The sequence below is a fragment of the Ailuropoda melanoleuca genome, chromosome 14, assembly GCF_002007445.2.
Source record: "Ailuropoda melanoleuca isolate Jingjing chromosome 14, ASM200744v2, whole genome shotgun sequence".
NCBI lineage: Eukaryota > Metazoa > Chordata > Mammalia > Carnivora > Ursidae > Ailuropoda > Ailuropoda melanoleuca.
Genome location: NC_048231.1, coordinates 101954286 through 101973636, shown reverse-complemented (window position 1 = coordinate 101973636; position 19351 = coordinate 101954286). Strand labels below are relative to the sequence as shown.

Below are 19351 nucleotides of genomic sequence, written 5' to 3'. Positions count from 1 at the left end.
CTGGGACCGAAATCTGGAACAGTATTGATGTTGGATTATAGCTATAGCCATCATCTCAAGAGACCGCTCTGCTAGAAGTCATGGGAAGATTCAGCAGTTCTGAGAACTGTTTAGGGAAGTAGTGTAATCGGCTTTACTATTTTTGAAATATATAGGAACGTTGTAACACTAAATGTAAACATTTGAAAAGAGAAAAAGTCTGAAGTCAAGTACTCGTCTAGTCAGTGTCAACAGCCGAGTACTTAAGAGCTTGAGGAGTAATAATGAGGACGTTTTTGCTTTGTACAGAACAGATACTTTCCCTGGTTTTTTTCCCTGTGAGAATTGGGCACGCCTGGGGAGGGGGAGTGTCGAGCAAAACTACTGAGTGAGGATTCTGTGCAGCACACTGTTTCACTGAAGCAGAGTGATGGCACTGCGTGTTTTAAGTCCCCGAGGCTCGGGACTGTCCCATCACGTTAACAGTTTAATAGTTAACAGACTCGCAGCGGAGCGACTTGGTTACACAGTGACATCCAGGGCTGGCTGGTCTGATCTGATTGAGAAATCGCGGCGAAGGTGGAGTGCGGCCGCTGGTCCCCTGCGGACCCTACTTGTACCGCCGCCGCGCGGCTCCACGCGGGTACCCCACGCGGGGCGCCCTTTACCCCCCTGCCCCGCGGCCTTCTGCGCAGACGCAAGGGAAGCCCCGCCCCGACGCCCGCCCCGACGCCCGCCCCAGCTCGCTACGCCCTCCGCGCGCTCCAACCACTGTGCTCCTGAAGGGCACCTTCTGCAGCCAGTCGATGCCCGCGCGCTGGGCGGGGGCGCGCTGGGGTTGGCGGACAGTGTCGGCCGAGGGCGGGCCCCTTGAGTGACAGGCGTCCTGTCCAGTCATCGGAGGCCGTGTGCCACCGCCCCCTCCGCGGCGCGGGCCGCCCTGTTCCTGGGCGCGGGGCCGGGCCCCGGGAATGTCCCGGGCCCAGCTAGCTGAAACGCGCGCCCCGCTTTTCCCGGCTCGGCTGGTGTGTGCACGGCTTGAGGCTCGCAGCGTTCTGAAATGGCCGAGCAGTCGGACCAGACTGTCAAGTACTACACCCTGGAAGAGATCCAGAAGCACAACCACAGCAAGAGTACCTGGTTGATTCTGCACCACAAGGTGTACGATTTGACCAAGTTCTTGGAGGAGGTGAGTTGGAGAGACGTGATGCTGGCTGGGGTTTGGGGTTTCCGTGCGGCGAGCTGTCTGTCGTTCGCACCGCGGCGGGGTTGACGTGTGCGACTGTGTGGAATGCGCTCGCCGGTGCGTACACACCTGAGAGCGTTCCTCCCTTCTGCACCTCTGTGTTTGCATACCTGTGCTTACACACCTGGGGGCGCCCCCTGAATCTAGACACCTGAGTAGACGCGCCTAGCTCTGCACGCCTGGGAGCGCGGCCCCGCAGTCTGCACACCTGTGCTTGCACACTTGGGAGCGTCCCGAGGCGCGTCAGCCGGCGTCGCTGCTGGGCGAGCCATTTTAGCAGCCCGCGGCGTGCTGGCATCCGGCAGAAGCTGCCTCCCTCCGCGGGCGCGTAGCAGAGCACCACTTAGCGCTTAGTGGGAAGCAAGATCGCGTCTGGGGCTGCCTTCCTGGGAGAGGGCGCTGCTGCCCTCTCAATTACCTGTTCTAGGCCACTGTTTATAATATGCTTAGTACAAGGATTTTGAAAGTACCCTTTATGAGTTTACATAAAAAGGGGGCTCCATCAAAGACTCGGATCTTCCCATTTCGGGAAGTGGATTCCCAGTTCAAGCCGGTTGGAGACCACCCGCCCTGAGAACTGTGGGATCCCACAAGAGAAGACCCTGAGTTCCGAGGTCGGGGTGTGGTCCCCACCCGGTCTCCCCGGCACCCAAGGCCCACCCGCACCATCCACGCGCACCCTGTTCACTAGGAAGGAGCGCCGTGATTGTTAACTGCATCCAATAAGGACTTCACGGCGAGGTACAGTGCTGGACTCTTGGGACTAGGAAATCAACCCCGCCGCCTGTGCAACGCTTTGATGAAGTAGGAAGGAGGAAGCTTAGGTAGTGAGAACTGCCAGTAGGACTTGATCCTTAGCTTTGGAAGTTGTAAACTAACTTTGCCTAACTTAAAGGAAAACATTCCTTTGATAAGATTCTTTGCATTAGGTTATAATTTTTGCAGCAAATTCTAAGGTGCTTTTCTTTGCTACCTCTGTATTTTATCACTGTGGGTGAATTTGAATCATAAATCTGAATGCAACACTTAGCCAGCTTGGCGCCCCTCCTCCAAACTAATGAGAATGTTTACTGATGGGAATTTTTTTAAATAGTTGGAGGAGGAATGAAAATAAAAGCCTGGTATTAGCTGAATCACCATTTACATCAAGGGACTTTTGCAGAGAACTTTTTTTAAACTGTGTTTTAAAAAAGCTGAAGCTGATGTTTATTAATAAGATATTTTACTCCTAAATTGTCATTCGGTGGTGTGCCAGAAGATAAAATAGTGTTCCGATTTAGGAGTGATTTATAGTAGGGAAGCACACCTGATCTGTCCCTTCTAGGGAGCCACAGGCGAGTTCGAAACCCTGCATCATAACGTCAGGGCTAACTGATGCCAAAGGTCTACTTTCAACTGTTCCTTCTTCCTTTCCCATGGTACGTGTAATTCTAGAATTTTAAGATTCAGTGTGTGCTTTCTTTGTTTCTATCTGTAAAAAAGAACAGCATTTATGAAAGAATAATAGGATATTCTATGAAGCATTTTTTTTCCCTTTCTTGTGGGTTCTGTTCTATACATTGTGTTGTACAGGTGGCTGTTCTGGCCTCTGCCCCACCAGATGTCAGCACTCGCTCCCCAACTGTGACAGTCACAGTGTCTCCAGCTATTGCCAGGTGTCCAAAAATCACTCCTAGTAGAGAATCACTGTCCTAAAAATGTATTTTGCATAACTTTTAAGGGTAAGTTTCTCAGAAGGAGATAATAAGGAAGAGAAGATTAAATTTTAAACTACTTAAATTTCATTTTTTTTTTTAAGATTTTATTTATTTATTAGACAGAGATAGAGACAGCCAGTGAGAGAGGGAACACAGCAGGGGAGAGGGAGAGGAAGAAGCAGGCTCCCAACCGAGGAGCCTGATGTGGGACTCGATCCCGGAATGCCGGGATCACGCCCTGAGCCAAGGCAGACGCTTAACGACTGCGCTACCCAGGCGCCCCTTAAATTTCATTCTTATGAGGGAAGAAAGAGAATTGCACAAAGTTTTCTGAGTAAAATTGTTTAAAGGATGCAAACAAGCTGTTGGGTAGGTAAATTAGCTGAGGGCCAATTCCTTTATTTTACTGTATTCAATGCTCTGAAAGTAGCTTGAGGAGAATGTGTAGGAATAGGTAAAATGAAGTGAAATGAGCTTGTCATTAATATTTGATAACTAACACAGTGAGATATCTAAGAACTATTTATAGTGAAAAAAAAGTTTATAGCGGTCCCTGTTCCTTTTCTCAATTGATACCTGGTAAAATGCTCCCCATAGAAGCCTGCGTGTGACTTGAGTTTGGGGCACCACTGCTCTCTGGTCATCATGCCCTTCCTTTTGATCGGGAAGTTCAGTATCTTCTGAACTGTTTCGGGTGTGTCTCCCTCAGTAGATGACAACCTGAGAGGAAAACACATCATTTATGTTCCCAGAAGCATCCGTTGGAGGAAGCAGGACCAGCACAGGAAACAGTGCTGTGCAGGGGTCCGCTGAGTCTCCTTCAGCTGGGAGTACACCCCGGAGGGCTGCGGGAGGCCTCGGGCAGGAGCTCTGTAAAGAGGGCCTGAAGTCCACAGTGGCAGGGTGTAAAGGACAACACAGGTGCACAGAGCGGGGTCTGGATTAAGGTAGCAGAGTGAGGTAGGTGACATTTTGCAGTTAGACCCACTGGCTGGAGGGCAGGCCTCTCTGGGGTGACACCGCATCCTAGGATCCCTGCCCGTGGCTTCCTGCATCTTAAACACAAATCCTCTCAGCTTCTGCAGGCAGCCCACTCTGCCAGGTGTAATTCTTCCTAGATCCCTCCTGTTTCCATGACTCTGTTCTGCCAGTGCTATTTATCTCATAGCTTCTTTTGAAACAGAAAGGGACCCAGGGTATCTGTCTCTTCTTTCCTGCCTTGCTGCTTTCTTCCATCATTTTAAAAGCTCCAGGATTTCATGTTAACTAAAGAATGTTCTGCTTTTCCTGACTTAAGTATGAAAGGTTTTTCTTTTTTCTTTAGGAGTGGGGGGGCTAACTTCCTCTAAAGTGAACTTTCAATCCTTATGGGCTCTAGATCTCCCTCTACCATGAATTCACCCATCCGTATGGACAACAAGACTTTTCATGGTGGAGTATTTTTTCCTTTGAGGATATTATATGTTCATATGCACGTCTGCATTCATGTTGAGAAAATGTATAGTGTGATGGGTGGAAGGGGGTACTCATCTACTATCTATACTCTATGTCTCAGATACCTTATTTTAAGGTAAAATGGGAGGATGATAGTGTCTACTTAACAGGGTTATTATAAGAATTAAAATAATGCTGGTTAAACACAACACAATACCAGACATGTGGGTAAATGCAAACTTCTAGTTTGGGGCAGGGTCGGCTGGTGGCTTGTTTTCTGTAGTATTGTATGCAGCTGAGTGTTAATAGGAGATTTTAGGTAAAGGTGTAAATCTGGCAGGTGATGTTGAAATGAGATAGGATTATATAAATTATATCCTTCCAGTCCAGTCAAGAGCAGAGGTGAAGTTTCTAAGTTGTGCAACGAGCTCTATCTCTTAAAAATAATGGCCTTTAAAAACTGGTTTGTTCAAGAGGAGGGTAGACACCTGAGAGGGCAGGCTGGCTCATTATTAATGGCAAGCTAAGTACCAGCAGGTGTTCAGTTACTATCTGATGTTGACCTACAGGATTATAAGCTTTGTTGCCTGCATTTTTTGGAGTAGATTTTTTTTTTCCAGTCCTGAGTTTAGTTTTTTAATTTATTTTCATGAAGTGCGGTTTTGTCTTACCCGATTATATTATTAGCAGGGCTAATGACTGTAGAACTTGGAGGACAGTTACTTGAAACGGAAACATAGGCATTTGTGGCTGGGAGGGAAAAAAATGGTTTGCTTTTCCCTTTCTGTGATTTGGGCAGTAGTGTGTATTCAGTTTTTTTTTTTTTTAAGATTTTATTTATTTATTTGACAGAGATAGAGACAGCCAGCGAGAGAGGGAACACAAGCAGGGGGAGTGGGAGAGGAAGAAGCAGGCTCATAGCAGAGGAGCCTGATGTGGGGCTCGATCCCATAATGCCAGGATCACGCCCTGAGCTGAAGGCAGACGCTTAACGGCTGTGCCACCCAGGCGCCCCATGTGTATTCAGTTTTTAAGAGCTGTGGGAGGCGAGAAGAAAGCGTCTTATAACTGATGAAGTTATATTAACTTGGTTTCAGTTCCAGTCAATAGATGTTTGATTTATGAAATTGACATCTTCCTAAAAAATGTGAGAGATGAGAATGCCTTTGTGTCAAGTTGCCCCTTCCTTGTTTCTGTAGAACATTTCCTGGTTGTCCTGGGATTCTGATGCTCTGTACCTGTGTTTTGGATATCCTTTAACATCATTCTGCTTCACAAAGCTGTCGGCTCCTGACTCTTTTTTTGCTTTCAGAGACTTTGCGTTCATAATAGCAAGTTTGATGCAGGGACTTACTTTTTGTTATTTTCCTTGAACATGGCTGCCTACTTTGCAGAAATCAGTGGCTCCAGTCCTGGGGGACCTCAGTTCCCCTGGACCCAGGAAGAGAGTCAATGCTTGAAACTCGTGTCCTTAATTCTGAAAAACACAGAGGACCATATATCTTTACCTTTGATGTGGGGTGACATATTTAGGGCTAAAATCCTAAGTGCCTTTGCTTTTTTCAAGGAAGTTTGATAATACTCTGAACTGATACTACTAAAGAGCTGTGGTTGCACATGTGTCTTTGATAAATATAAAATAGGAATGTTATTATTTCATATACATAGTTTGGTAAATAAAACTTTAGAAAATAATGAAATCTGTAGGAGTTTGAAAATGTAAAGGGATCCTTAGGGGTGAATGTGGCTCAGGTGTCTCAGGTAAACAGGTGACAGGGCCACAAGTCTACTTGAGGAATGTGAGCCTGGGCAGGGCCTCTTTTATGTTTCTGCATTTTTTTTCTTGGTAACTTTTTGCTATTTTTGAGAAGAGGTTTCAAGACTGCTTGTGAGCTACTTTGTTTTGAAACAGTTAAAACCTAACGACAAAAAGCAACACTTGAGATTGTTAACTTTTGATTTTTGTTTATCTCTAAGGTGGATGAAAACTCCAAAGAAAGGGAGAATAGATTACGCAGGCCAGCCTGGCTATATCAGGGAGTAAATAATGCTCATTTCTACTGAATGCAGGTGTCTGTTAACCCCAAAGTCCTCCAGAACCATAGAAGACAAGCAATGGGTACCTTTTCTTTTCTTTTTTAAAGACTTTATTTATTTGAGAAAGAGAGAGAACATGTGCACGTGCACGAGCTGGGGGAGGAACAGAGGGAGAGGTACAAGCAGATTCCCCACTGAGTGCAGAGCCTGACACAACATGGGGGGCTCCATCCCATGACCCTGGGATCTTGACCTGAGTGGAAATCAAGAGTTGGAGGCTTAACCCACTGAGCCACCCAGGCGCCCTGCAATGGGTACCTTTTAATATAATGGAGTTTGAACAACTTAGGTCCCACTACACATTCTAAGTGTTGGATGGGGATTAAGAAAACTGGGTTTCATCTTTGACCTGTTTTGAGGTGAATCAGGTAAAATCTCTAGATCATTGTCTTCATTCTTAAATGGGGACTATTCTATCCTCTGTATCAAGTTTGTGAACATTAGAACAATATGTGTGTAAGCACTTGGAAAAGAATATAAATATTTTGATTAAGTTTTCTTACAAATTGTTAAAATTTTGTGTGGAAGGTTCAATATTTATTTGGAACACACACCAAATTATAATGTTTAAAGCAAAAATGGTTCAAAATACAAATATTTGCTTGAAATACAATTTTTGAGGAATATATGCTGTGCATGATGGATATATCTCTTTTCTGGTGCTTTTAAAAATACAACTTTACTTTTTTTCTTAATGATTTTATTTATTTGAGAGAGAGACAGCATGAGCATGGGGAGGGGCAGAGGGAGAAGCAGACTTCCTGCTGAGCAGGGAGCCCAACATAGGGCTCCATGCCAGGACCCTGGGATCATGACCTGAGCTGAAGGCAGACGCTTCACCGGCTGAGCCACCCAGGTGCCCTAAAAATACTTTATTGCTTTTGGGGGAAAGTGCACATGATGACTCTAAGGAATTGGATAATATGGAAAAGAGCAAGGGAAAAGTCAAAACTTGCAGAGTTCCACTGCCTGAGGTGACTGCTGTGAGTGTCTCAATGAACACCCTCCCGATAGCCTTACACACAACCACCCTGGCCCAGGGATTTGTTGTACGTAAATGATAAAGTACTCTGCATGCTGTTTGGTAATCTGTCCCGTCCCCCAGTACGTGGAGGGCACCATTCTGTTTCAGTAAACTGTATTCTTCCTGGCTGCTCTCTTGTTAGGTAGATGTGTCATAATCTGTGTAACCAATCCTCTCTTTTTCTTTGCACATTTCATTGGTCAGTTGGCCACCTGTGATCGTCTCCTTAGGCAACTCTTTACAAGCAGGATTGCTGGGTGAGAGGTTACATGCTTTTCATGTTTAGTCGCGTATTCCCGGAGTGCCCATGGTGATCGTACGAATGGCTACAACCCGGGTTTACGCTCCAGTGAGACTTTGCTCCCCACAGCGCTTTGCTTTGTTTTCTTTAGTAACTGAGAGACCTAGTTGATTACCCTCCTTCTCTCCTGAATTATTTGGGTGTGTCTTTTTCTCAGCAGGGGCAACATATTGGAAACATTTTTTTCTCCTTTATCATATAAATTTTCTTAAAAATGCAGCTGTAGCAAGTAACACCTTGTTTATCCTAAAATTACCAGCACTAGTCCTGTTTAGAGCACTCAGGAAAGTGGCCTGAGGTAGCAACAGAATAATGAGGATGGAAATAGCAGTGCCTCACGGCCCTTCTCTGTGTCTTGATAAAATGTGCTGCTTTTCCCTGTTATCCTTCAACCTGGTTTTCTTGGGAACACCTTTTTACAAGTACATATTTATTAACTGGCTGCTTGTGTCTTAGACCAGGAGAGTGAATTGAAGATGTGGTACTCAGTTCACTTTGGGTGAGTAGAATTTGGTCTAAGCGGCCTGTTGGTAAGTGATCTCTTGTCAGTGGGAGCTGACATCTCGTGGATGACAGAGAGAAGTCACGTTCTTGCGTGCAGGGTTGTGTCTCTAGTCAGGCCCACGAGGTCCCCGTGTCCAGAGGGATGGCCCTGAGCCAGTGCTGCTGCTGGGAGGAGCAGGATGCTGGATGGAGGTGGGAGGAGGGCGGCATCCATGGTTCCAGGCCCAGTCAAGGGCCTTCTGTCCTGGCTTTCTAGGGGTGGCAACCTGCTGCTTCTCGGCAGTGAAGGCCTAGAACGGGCTGTTTTCTACCTGTTTCTTGCAGTGCCTGCTGTTGCTTATCATGGGTAGGCTGAGTTTTGCACAACTGTGTCAAAAATTGGCCAGGACAAAAAATATACCCAGACTGCTTTCCCATCTTTCTATCTTCAGAAAGTGTCAACTAAATGTCATGTGTACTCCCTCCCTTGGTAGAGATCCCCAGTGGACTAATGGTAAATGTGATAGCAGGGGACACTCACTGAAAGTTGACTGGCATTGAGTGTGTGTTAGATAGTGTGCTGAGTGCTTTTTGTGCACAAAGCCCTCCGCATTTGTACTTTTAATCCTCAAAATGATCCTCCTAGGTTGGCGGTCGTCTTCTCCTTGTTAAAGGTAAGAGAACTGTGGCTGGGGAAGTCAGGGACTTGCTCCAGTCGCATGGCCAGTGAGGACAAAGCCAGGATTTAAGTCCAGGTGGCAGGACTCCCCAGCCCATGTTCTTCAGCTAACCCCGTGACCAGGACATGAGACCTGGGATAACTGGGAGAGCTTTAGAAGACAAGAGCCATCCATTTGGTACATAGTTGCTGTTATTTGCTTTGAGGTTTCCAACCCATGTCTGGAGATCCCTGCAGGAACCAGGGAGAAAGCAAAGGGAAGTTGGGAATGGAAATGTTTGAACAAAAAGAAAATTCTTGGAAGGTCAAAGGGCAAAAATGTGCCTTTCTTTCTATCTGTTGTTACTTTACTGTGTTGCCTTCTAGAAGGTGAAGGAGATCACCAGCCATTCCAGTTTCTCACAGGAGGCTTTTTTTTTTTTTTTTTAAAGATTTTATTTATTTGACAGAGATAGAGACAGCCAGCGAGAGAGGGAACACAAGCAGGGGGAGTGGGAGAGGAAGAAGCAGGCTCCCAATGGAGGAGCCTGATGTGGGGCTCGATCCCAGGACTCTGGGATCATGCCCTGAGCCGAAGGCAGATGCTTAACCGCTGTGTCACCCAGGCACCCCTCACAGGAAGCTTTTTAAGTAGAGTGTCTTGGTGGCATCTTCAAGGACTCTGTTCCTAACACAGATTGATGGTCTTAATCAGTGTCCTGTTGTTTAAGAAGAGTTAAATGCTGGTTTGGGTAGGTTTCTTAAGTAAGTGCCCTGGGAGTGCTTGTTCTGAATGGAAATCTGATGAGGTTACTGCTCTGATAAAATCCCTCCTTGGGTTCAGCTAATCCCTGCCTGCCCCTTCCCACCCCCTTGTTGATTGTGGGTCCTCGTTCCCAGAGCTGTGCGTGCCACCCTGCCTTGTCTGCCCTCATCACCATTCCACTTAACATTGCAGCCTCGGGAGCCCCCCCCGCCCCGAAGGTCTTCCCCCTCTCTTGCTGCTTCCCTTCTGTCTTCTTACTGCTCTATGATTGCATGTGCCATGCGGTTATGGTACTGGCCAGACTCTGTCCAGTGTTCCTCAGAGCATGACCTCACCCAGTCTCCAGGATTTCACTGGTTCCACCAAATTGGTAGTTGCTGTGAGTTTTCAGTTTGAGGAATGTGTGTTTTTATTCTGTTAGAGAATGTAACTTCTTGAAGAAAATCAAAAAAACTTCATTTTGTGGAAACAGATTGCCATTTCTCTGCTTAATTCTTTTCAGTGGCTTTCTGTTGCATTTATAATAAAATCCCATCTCCGTGTCCTGGTTTAATAAGTGCATGATCCGGCCCCCACTGCAGGTAGTAATACTATCCCCCTGCCCTCCACCCCTCGCTCAGGCCCTCTCTGTTTCTCAGACAAGTCAGGCTTGTTCCTGCCATAGCCGTTGTACTAGTTCCCCCTCTGCGTGACGTGTATTCCCTTGATCACTCCCCTCTTGAGCTCCCAGCTCAGTATCTCTTCCCAGGACGGGGAAGCTTCTGTGCCATCGTCCTGCTTTGCTTCTTCATTAATACTTCATTCGATACCTGCTGTTCTTCTTGTTTGCCTGCTTGCAGCCTTCCCCACCAGACAGCGGGGACCCTGTCCAACCTCCTCACTGCTACCTATCCTGGCACATAGTAAGTGCTCAGTAAGTATTCAGGGTGGAGGAGGCGAGAGTGATGGAGGGGCACAGACACATGCTCTATACTGTCTTATTTCTTTTTTTTCCCCCTCTTTCCACACAAATGCTACCTACTAGTTTTATTATGACATGATCCTTTCTTGGCTCATAGATGTTTGCCTGGAATTCTGTCCCAGACACTTAGCACTTAGAAACTGGAGAGACTTTATTAGGACAGTTCAGATTATGACATAGCCTCAGAGTGTGGACTGTAAGAATGACACTGAGCCAGGCTCCTAGGAAGTAAGGAGAAGAAATGGAGAGTCAAAGGCTGGGGTTTCCAGTCTGCCAAAAGCCAATGATCCCGCTTCCTTCTGCTCACCCAGAATCCCTTCTGAAGAACAGCTACTATTCTTCCTTCTGCATAAACAAGCCCCCTCCTCACCCCTCACCCCACTGGGTGGTTCTCCCCAACGTTCAAGCATGCCCTTAGTGCTGCTGTCCTAAAACACACTCACACGCAGCCCCTCTTTACTCTAATTCCCCTCCTGGCGCTCCTTGTTTTCTGCTTCCTTACGTAGAAAAATCCTCTGAGAAAGTTGTTAAGCTTCCTACTGTCAGTTTGTCTTCGCTGTTTTCTAAAGCAGTTTACCCAAACCGTTCTTGCTCAGGTCTGCAGTGATGCTGCTGGTCCGTTTGCAACTCTCTGCTTGCTTTTCCTGCACCCCATGACCAGATGTTCCCCTCTCTTGGAGACCATTTTTGCATGTGGCTTCCAGTGCCCTTCTCTCCTGGTTTTTCTCCCACCTCCCTACTCCTGCTCTCTCTCCCTTCTGACCTTAAGGGGGGAGTGCCCTCCAGCCCCGTGCTTTGTACTTTCTGTGGGCCATCTCATTCAATGTCATGACTTTGAATATGTTGGCAGCTTCTAAATTTTTATATCCAGGGCAAAAAGACCTCTTCCCTAGCCTTGGGATTGTTGTATCCACAGTCTGCTTCTCATCTCCACTTAGATGTCTGCTAGGCCCCCTACACCTAACATATTAGAAACTGAGCTGACTTTCCTTTATAAAACTGGCCCCATTGTCACACTTACCCACTTCAGTTGATGACAGTTCTGTCCATTGTCTCAAGTCAAGAACCTTGAGGCCATATCTGACCCTCCTCTTACCTCACACCCCACATGAATCCAGTAGGACATTCTGTGGGCTCCACTTTTACAATAGAGTCAGATTCTGACTAATTTTTCACACCTCTCCTGCTGTCTCCCTGGTCTGATCGACATTGCTCCTTGCCTGGTGTCCCTTGCCTGGGACAGCAGACTCTCACTAGAGTAGAGTGGCCTTTTAAAAGGTAAGTCAGAACATATCGCTTTCCCATATATACCTTTCATGACTAATTACACCACCTGATTTAAGATTTAGACGATCGCTATAGCAATCAAGAAAATTGTGGTCCTGGCAGAGAAACATACACATAGACAGCGGAACAGAGTAGAGAACATGGAGGTAGACCCGTGCAAATACTTCCAACTGGTTTTTGACAAAGATGCGGAAACAATTTAATCGAGGAAGGGTAGCCTTTTCAACAAATAGTTCAGGAACAATTGGACATCAGTAGTCGAAAAGTAAATTCCTGACCTAAACCTCACACTTGATTTAAAAAAAAATTAACCTAAATATAGGTCATAGATCTAAATACAAAATGTAAAATATTTTGAAACGACTTAGGCAGAATTCTGAGACATGACAGTGCAAGTGTGGTCCACATAAAAACAAATGGATAAATTGGACTTCATAATAATGAAAAACATTTGTTTTTTAAAAGACCTCTTAAAGGAATGAAATGACAAGCCACTGACTGGCAGAAATTTTTTTCTAATCTCATATCTGACAAAGGACTTATATCCAGAATATATAAAGAACTCTCTAAATTCAACAATAAGGAAATAATCCCAATAGAAAATGGGTAAAAGACTTGAATGCACATTTCTTCCAAAAAGATACATGGATAGCAAATAAACACATGGAAAGATGTCCAGCATTATTAGCCACTAGGGAAATACAAGTTAAAACCACAGTGAGATACACTATAAACCTCTTAGAATGGCTGTGATAGGGGTTCTAGGTGGCTCAGTTGGTTAAGTGTCCCACTCTTGATTTAGGCTCCGGTCATGATCTCAGGGTCATGGGATCAACCGTGTTGCTCACGTGGAGCTCCACATTCAGTGGGGAATCTGAGATTCTTTACGTCTCCTCTGTCCTTCCCCTCCCCTGGCCTGTGCATGTGCTCTCTCTCTCTTCTCTCTGACATAAATAAATAAATCTTTAAAAAAATAGTGGGGGGGCTGTGATTTAAAAAAATACCGGTAACCCAAATGCTGGCGAGGATGTGGAAATACTGACTCTGGCATGCATTACCGGTGAGAATACAGAATGGTACCGACACTCTGGAAATCAACCTGCTTTTAAAGAGTTAAGTATACGCTTACCATATGAGCCAGAAATCCTACTCCTAGCCATTTGTCCTAGAGAGATGAAAACCGTGTCCATGTTAAAGCTGTACACAAGTCCCAGCGACCGGAACAGTGCTGGTGCACAGAGAGGACTCCGTATTTATTGATTGGATAATTAAGAGTTTATAATTGTGAAATATTAGAGAATTGATGTAAAATGGCTGTAGGCTAGTAGCTTTATGTGTCATGTGCCCGAACTGGAAACAACTCAAGTGTTCTTCAGTGCATCAGGGGTTAGGCTGGTACATGTGTAGAGTAGAGTATGACTCGGCACTAAAAAGGGGACAAAGCAACCTGCACGAGTCTCAAGGGCACTACGCCAGGTAAAACAGATAATCTTAGAAGATTGCATACAGTGTGATTCCATTTATGGGACGTTGTCAAAATGGCAAGATGCCTGAGGAACAGATGAGCGGTTATGGGGGTGACTAAATGGGCAGTGGGGGATCCCTTTGTAATGATAGAGCTGTAGTACATGGCATACATGTGGGAAAGTGTTGCAGGCCAGGACACACCAGACAGACACGTGCGTGTCCCTGAGCAAGTCAATCTCCTGAACTGGGTTATGCCAAGGTAACGCTCTGTACTTCTGTAGGATGTCTTCCGTTTCTGTTGGGGAAGTCTGGGCGATGGGTTCCTGGCACCTGTCTGTACTATTTTTACAACTTTTGTAACTATTTCAATATAGTTAAAACAAACAATACCTTCAGTGGCTCGCTCTCTCTTTCATGGCTAAAGCTGTTTGATGGCTGCAGGGTCCCATGTCGCTTGGTGCCAAGTTCCATCTCTGATATTTCTTTCTGCTGTCTTCCTGTCATGTCCCGCTTCAGACATACTGATGCCCTTGTTCTTCTGTGAACATGCCAGGACCTCTCCCACCTTAAGTACTTTGCAATGGAATTTATTCCCCCAAATACCTGCATAGCTCACCTGTTCATCTTCTCAATAAGGCTTGTCCAGACCCCTGCCCCCCACTTTAAAGGGGAAGTTCCCCCAACCCCCTGCACCCCAACACCATTACCCTGCTCTATTTTTTCTTTTTTCTGTAGAATGCTACCTTCTAACATGCTGTATAATTTACTTATTATATAACTTAGTGCTTGTCCGTCTCTCTCTGTGAATGCAGGAACATATGTTTTTGCAGCATATGCAGGAGGATGTATTTCCTGCTTTATTCCCTGATGTTTTCCAGCAACCAGACCAATGCTGGCACACAGAAAGGACTCAACACGTATTTATTCGATGAATAAGTGTAAAGTATTAGAAAATTGATGCAGAATGGCTGTTGGGCTAGCTTGAATAATTTCCCAGCAGCTTATTTTATTTCTCTCATGCCCCCAGATACAGGTTTGAGCCAGATTTATTGGTCTCAACACTAGATATAAAAGGGAAAATAGGGCTACGATTTGAGGGAGAAAGTGAGAAAAGACAGACTGGTACCACCATCAACCCTCCTTTCCTTCCCCATCATTGTCAATGCAGGCTGCCATGTCATCTCGTCATTTGGCCATTCTAACCCAAGGTGGATCACAGACTGGAGACTAACAGTGCGTCATAGGTCACCGCCCGTCTGCCACGGGGCCCTCAAGCTTGGTGGCTTTGCTTATTCTCCTGAGGAACATCGGGTTCAGATGCGTCACGAGGCAAATAGTGTGCTCTTCTAACTCCTCTCCTGGCCTCCGTGTCCCCTGCTCTTTTCCCTAGAAGCAGGCCTGTCCCTGACCCTTCGCTCTACCCCAAGGTCCTTACCTTCGAGTCGGGACTTACGTTCCTTTGGGAGATCAGAGGAATGGTTCAGTCAGTAGTTACCACACCTGCTATATTGTATCTACAAGAGAAGGTGAGTTTTGGTAGAATTATAAGTATTGGCCAGGGCATACTGATTAAATGCAAAATTACCTTTGACTTACAGCATATTTTAAGCCAAACATTTACTATCTCAACCCTAAAAATAACCAAGAAGAATTTTGCTTCTCTCTTTTCAAGGAGGGAAAATCTCAACAGCATTCTGTGGGGTCATTACCAGCTCACAGCTGCATCACATATCTGTTCTTATCCCCATGACCTTCAAGAATGCTCTCATGTAGGCAATGTTTGTCGTCCTTGCCATGCGTAGTTTCTGTTAACTCTCGTCGTTGGGTTCTTTGGCTTCGCATCATTAGGCCTAGTAATGTGATTTAATCTGCAGAAATCTCTTGAAGATAAAGGGCAGGGTAGATAGAACTGGGGCGTCTTTTGGGTTTGGTGCTAGACTTGGCCTTCAGCAGGTCACGAGGGCCGGTACTGTTTAGGTTCTGGACAAGGTTCTCGTGGTGATAGCAGATGAGGGTGTTGCAGAAAAGGAGCTAAATCGCTGTTACTATAATACCTATTACAGGCCAGGCATTCTGCTCCTTGTGTTGTTTGCTTTCCTCGGGTGGCATTTATGATGTGGAAATGGAAGCTCAGAAGGATCCAGCACCTTCCTGGGTCACCTCACTAAGATGTGGCAGAGCTGGACCTTGTTGTTGTTGTTGTTTTTTCTAGTTTTATTTTATTTATTTATTTTTTAATTTTTTTATTATAATATGTTAGTCACCATACAGTACATCCCTAGTTTTTGATGTAAAGTTCCATGATTCATTACTTGCGTATAACACCCAGTGCACCATGGAATACGTGCCCTCCTTACTACCCATCACCAACCTATCCCATTCCCCCACCCCCCTCCCCTCTAGCCCTCAGTTTGTTTCCCAGAGTCCATAGTCTCTCATGGTTCATTCCCCCTTCTGCTTACCCCCCCCCTTTCTTCTTCCTTTTCTTCTTCTACCGATCTTCCTGCTTCTTATGTTCCATAAATGAGTGAAACCATATGAATATTGTCCTTCTCTGCTTGACTTATTTCGCTTAGAGCTGGACCTTGTTGAGCTTACAAAGTACTGCTTGCACACAGATGCTGGGACAGCTGGGGTACAGACCACAACTTCTAGAATACCAACCATGGCATGGGGACCTGAGGAGTGTAAGCAGGTAGATGTTAGAGTCCAGTGAGGTGGTCAGGGAGGGGTCACGAAGGTTAGGGGGCTTGCAGTGACTAAGGAGGGGTCTAATTTCGCAGTTTGATCAATGATAATGGAAAGGGTTATGTATAAAGCCGGAGGGAGGTGATACGTGCTTAATTCTTCTCTCTAATTGCTTCTCCCAGCAATGCATCTTTATACCTGTGAAATCAGGTTATTTATAGTGCCTGACAGTCCTCCAGGATGCCCTTGTGTTTCTGCCTCTTGTGTTTCCTTTGCATAGACCATCGTCCTTCCCTTGTTCACCTGGGGGACAGCTGCTGAACCTTTCATGCCTCAGTTCAAGCATCTCTCCTTAGTACCGTTCCTGGCCCCTGGTTGGCCTCCCTCTCCTGGGAGTTGATCCCGACACCTGCTGTGCTATAGCTCCTCTAGCCGGTGCTCGCTGTGCTTAGCTATTTTATGTCTCCCTGTCTGGTTGCTCACTGGACTGCAGCTCCCTGAGGATGGGGGCCAGTACTTAGCCATCTTGGAAACAACAGAGCTGGCGTGGCACTTAGCAGAGGTGTGAGTGAGTGGATGGCTCTCAAGCCAGCGGCAAAAATGCATAGATACCCCTCGTTGTAAGTTTCCTCCCGTGATCTTCAAGGGAAACAAGGAGAAGTAATTCAGATGCTGCTGGTGAGCCTCTGGTCCCTGAGCTTTGAGGGTACAGTGAGAGCGCGCATGCAAAGCCGTAGGCAGTGCAGAAAAACGTGTCTGGAAATTATAGAAAACGTATGGTTGGGCTGTCTTTTTTCTTTTTTTCTAAATCTTGTATAAATTGTTTATGTTCCACACTCCTTTGAATTGTTTTAATTTTTGGCGTAACTATTGCAGATAATCTCTTTAATTTTTTTTTTGCTTAGTCATTGTTTATGGACAGTATGTTTACTTGACCTTTTTTTGGCAGTGTTAAGTGTTTGGTTTGAAAGATCCTATTCAAAACTTTAGAACTGGTGGACTTTGGGTCCACATAACATTACATTTAAGTGGAAAGAGGTTTTTTGTTGTTGTCCTTTGTTCTGCTTGTTTAAACGGAGGAAATGACTTTGACCTGACACGTTGTGATACCGTAGTGTAGTTTCGCATACCCTTCTGGGTTTTTTATACGGATAACCTCCTAGCTGGATAAAACCCTGCAATAGAGGTGTGTGTGTGTGTGTGTGTGTGTGTGTGTGTGTGTGTGTTTCCTTAGACTCTTTCTTAGTTGGCAAGACCCAAGAAGTCAAGGCAGATGACAAAATCTCTTGGGACCTAGAAAAAGTGAGAGAGATTTTCCCCTAAATCCCCAAACAAATTTATGGAGGAACTTTATTTTTAGGGCATCTTATCCAAAGTTACTTTGACCAGAAACATAAACATGGTCATCTAATTTGCCTGTTCAAAAAGGGGAGGCTGAACTATAAGTCGGACACCAGGATTCTGGTCCTGCCTCCCGTGAACTGTCAGTGTGATACTGGGCTTAATTTCTCTGGGTTCCAGTTTCTCCATCTGTGAACTTGAGGCTGTTGAGTCGCTGAAGGTTCTTTCAGACTCTGACATTCTGTCAGCTCAGTTTGATGCTTTTGATGCCAGGCTCACGAATGAGGTGGAGGCAGCAGGACTTCCGGAAGCTGAGAGTGGTTTATGATTAAGGCTGGAGCCTGTGATGGGTTGAGGGGAATTGGGAGGCTGGAAAGGCTCAAGTCTTAGGGCCCAAGATAAGATGACCTGTCCTAGCACAATCAGTGAGGCGGGACAAGGGGGCAGATTCCTCCTTCCTCTGTTTTCTGTTCTACTCAAGCCCTCCGTGGATTGGCGGGAAGTCAGTCTGCTCTACTGAGTCCGCTGATACGAATGCCCATCTCATCCAGAAACACCCAAAATAGTGTTTACTCTGGGCCTCCCTGGGCCCAGTGAGGCTGACACATAAAATGAGCCATTGCTCAGTCTTAGCATTTTGCTTTGCTCAGACTTCCCTCTGCACTAACCGCAAGCACTCATGCGCATCTCAGTCAGCAGGCCTTCCCTGGTGCTCATACCCTTCTTGCGCCTGTTCATCTTTATCTGCTCTTTACCCCGATTCTAACTCTCCTGAAGGGGCCTGGATAATCTTTTCATAGCCCCTGCCTTTCTAGACTTCTCCGTTCAGTCAACAATTAATATTGTTAATCCTTTTGTATTACTCTAGTTGTTTAATGTATGTGAAGACCATTGTCCTAATACGGTTTTAAGTTTCTTGACACTGGGAATATGTTTATTCACATCTTTTAAGTGTTTTAGGACTGTAGTGCCTGATGCATGGTATTGATAAAATGATGGGTGTAGTGATTAGAGTTAACCTCAGAAGAACTCCAAATAACTGTGCTTAAAGAAGTTTCTTTGTCTGTCATAAAGAAACAAGCCCGGTAGTCCAGGCCTGGTGTGCTGGCTGTGTTCCATCAGGAACTCAGGGTACTATACTTCTAGTTTACTTCTGCGCCATCCCTAGGGTCTGGTCATCATCCTCCTGTTCAGAGGCACCATGCGCATTCCAGAAAGCAGGATGAAGAGAAAGGGCAAAAGGGGCACACCGTTCTAAAGAGAAGACTTCTAGAAGGTTCTTCTGACCCTTCACTTCCATTCTGTTAGCCAGAATTTAATCACATGGCTGAAAGGGAGGCTGGGAAAATCTCTGTTCCACATAGCTGTTTCCTAGCTAAAAATTTAAATGTTGGGGGGAGGAGACCACAATGAGCAGTGAGCAGCCTTTGCCATCACTGACCTGCTTGTGCCGCTGAGGACACCCCCTGTGCTGTGCAGATGTTGAGGCTTTCTTTGTTGAGATATTCAGGAGGCATTTGATTGGCATGCAGAAATTCACCACTGTCGATTTTTGAGTGGGAGAAGTGAAACGATCAATATCTGAGGATGAACATTCTAGCAGCATACGAGTAAGGATGGGAGAGGAGTTGGGGAGAAGAGGGACAGTTTGGTGGCTGGAGCCATGAACTCCGTGAGACGCCCTCTCAGGTCCTATTTACAAGAACGCAAGGCTTTCCTATCGGGAACAACACCTAACGTTTGACTTTGAAGCTTTACAGTTTGTTTTTCCAGAGTCACTAAAATAGAAGAATGCTAGGACTGAAGGTCAAAAACTAAGCAAAACTGTTATTCTGTATTAAGCCTAAGATTGTCTCATTTATGAAGTTGTTTATGTTAAAGGGGAATACAACCAGCACAAATAATTGCAAAAATATAATTTG

The 19351-nt window shown here is 45.6% G+C and overlaps 1 protein-coding gene across 1 annotated transcript in view; it reads left to right on the top strand.

Moving 5' to 3' along the window:
* The first annotated feature begins 905 nt into the window (after nt 1–905).
* The window catches only part of LOC100472112 (cytochrome b5), a 37285-nt gene continuing 18839 nt past the window's right edge, over nt 906–19351 (top strand). Inside the window, exon 1 of the mRNA XM_002921221.4 lies at nt 906–1168. Within this exon, the coding sequence (XP_002921267.1) occupies nt 1040–1168 (129 nt within the window). The 5' untranslated portion in view covers nt 906–1039. The remainder of the gene's footprint in view (nt 1169–19351) is intronic.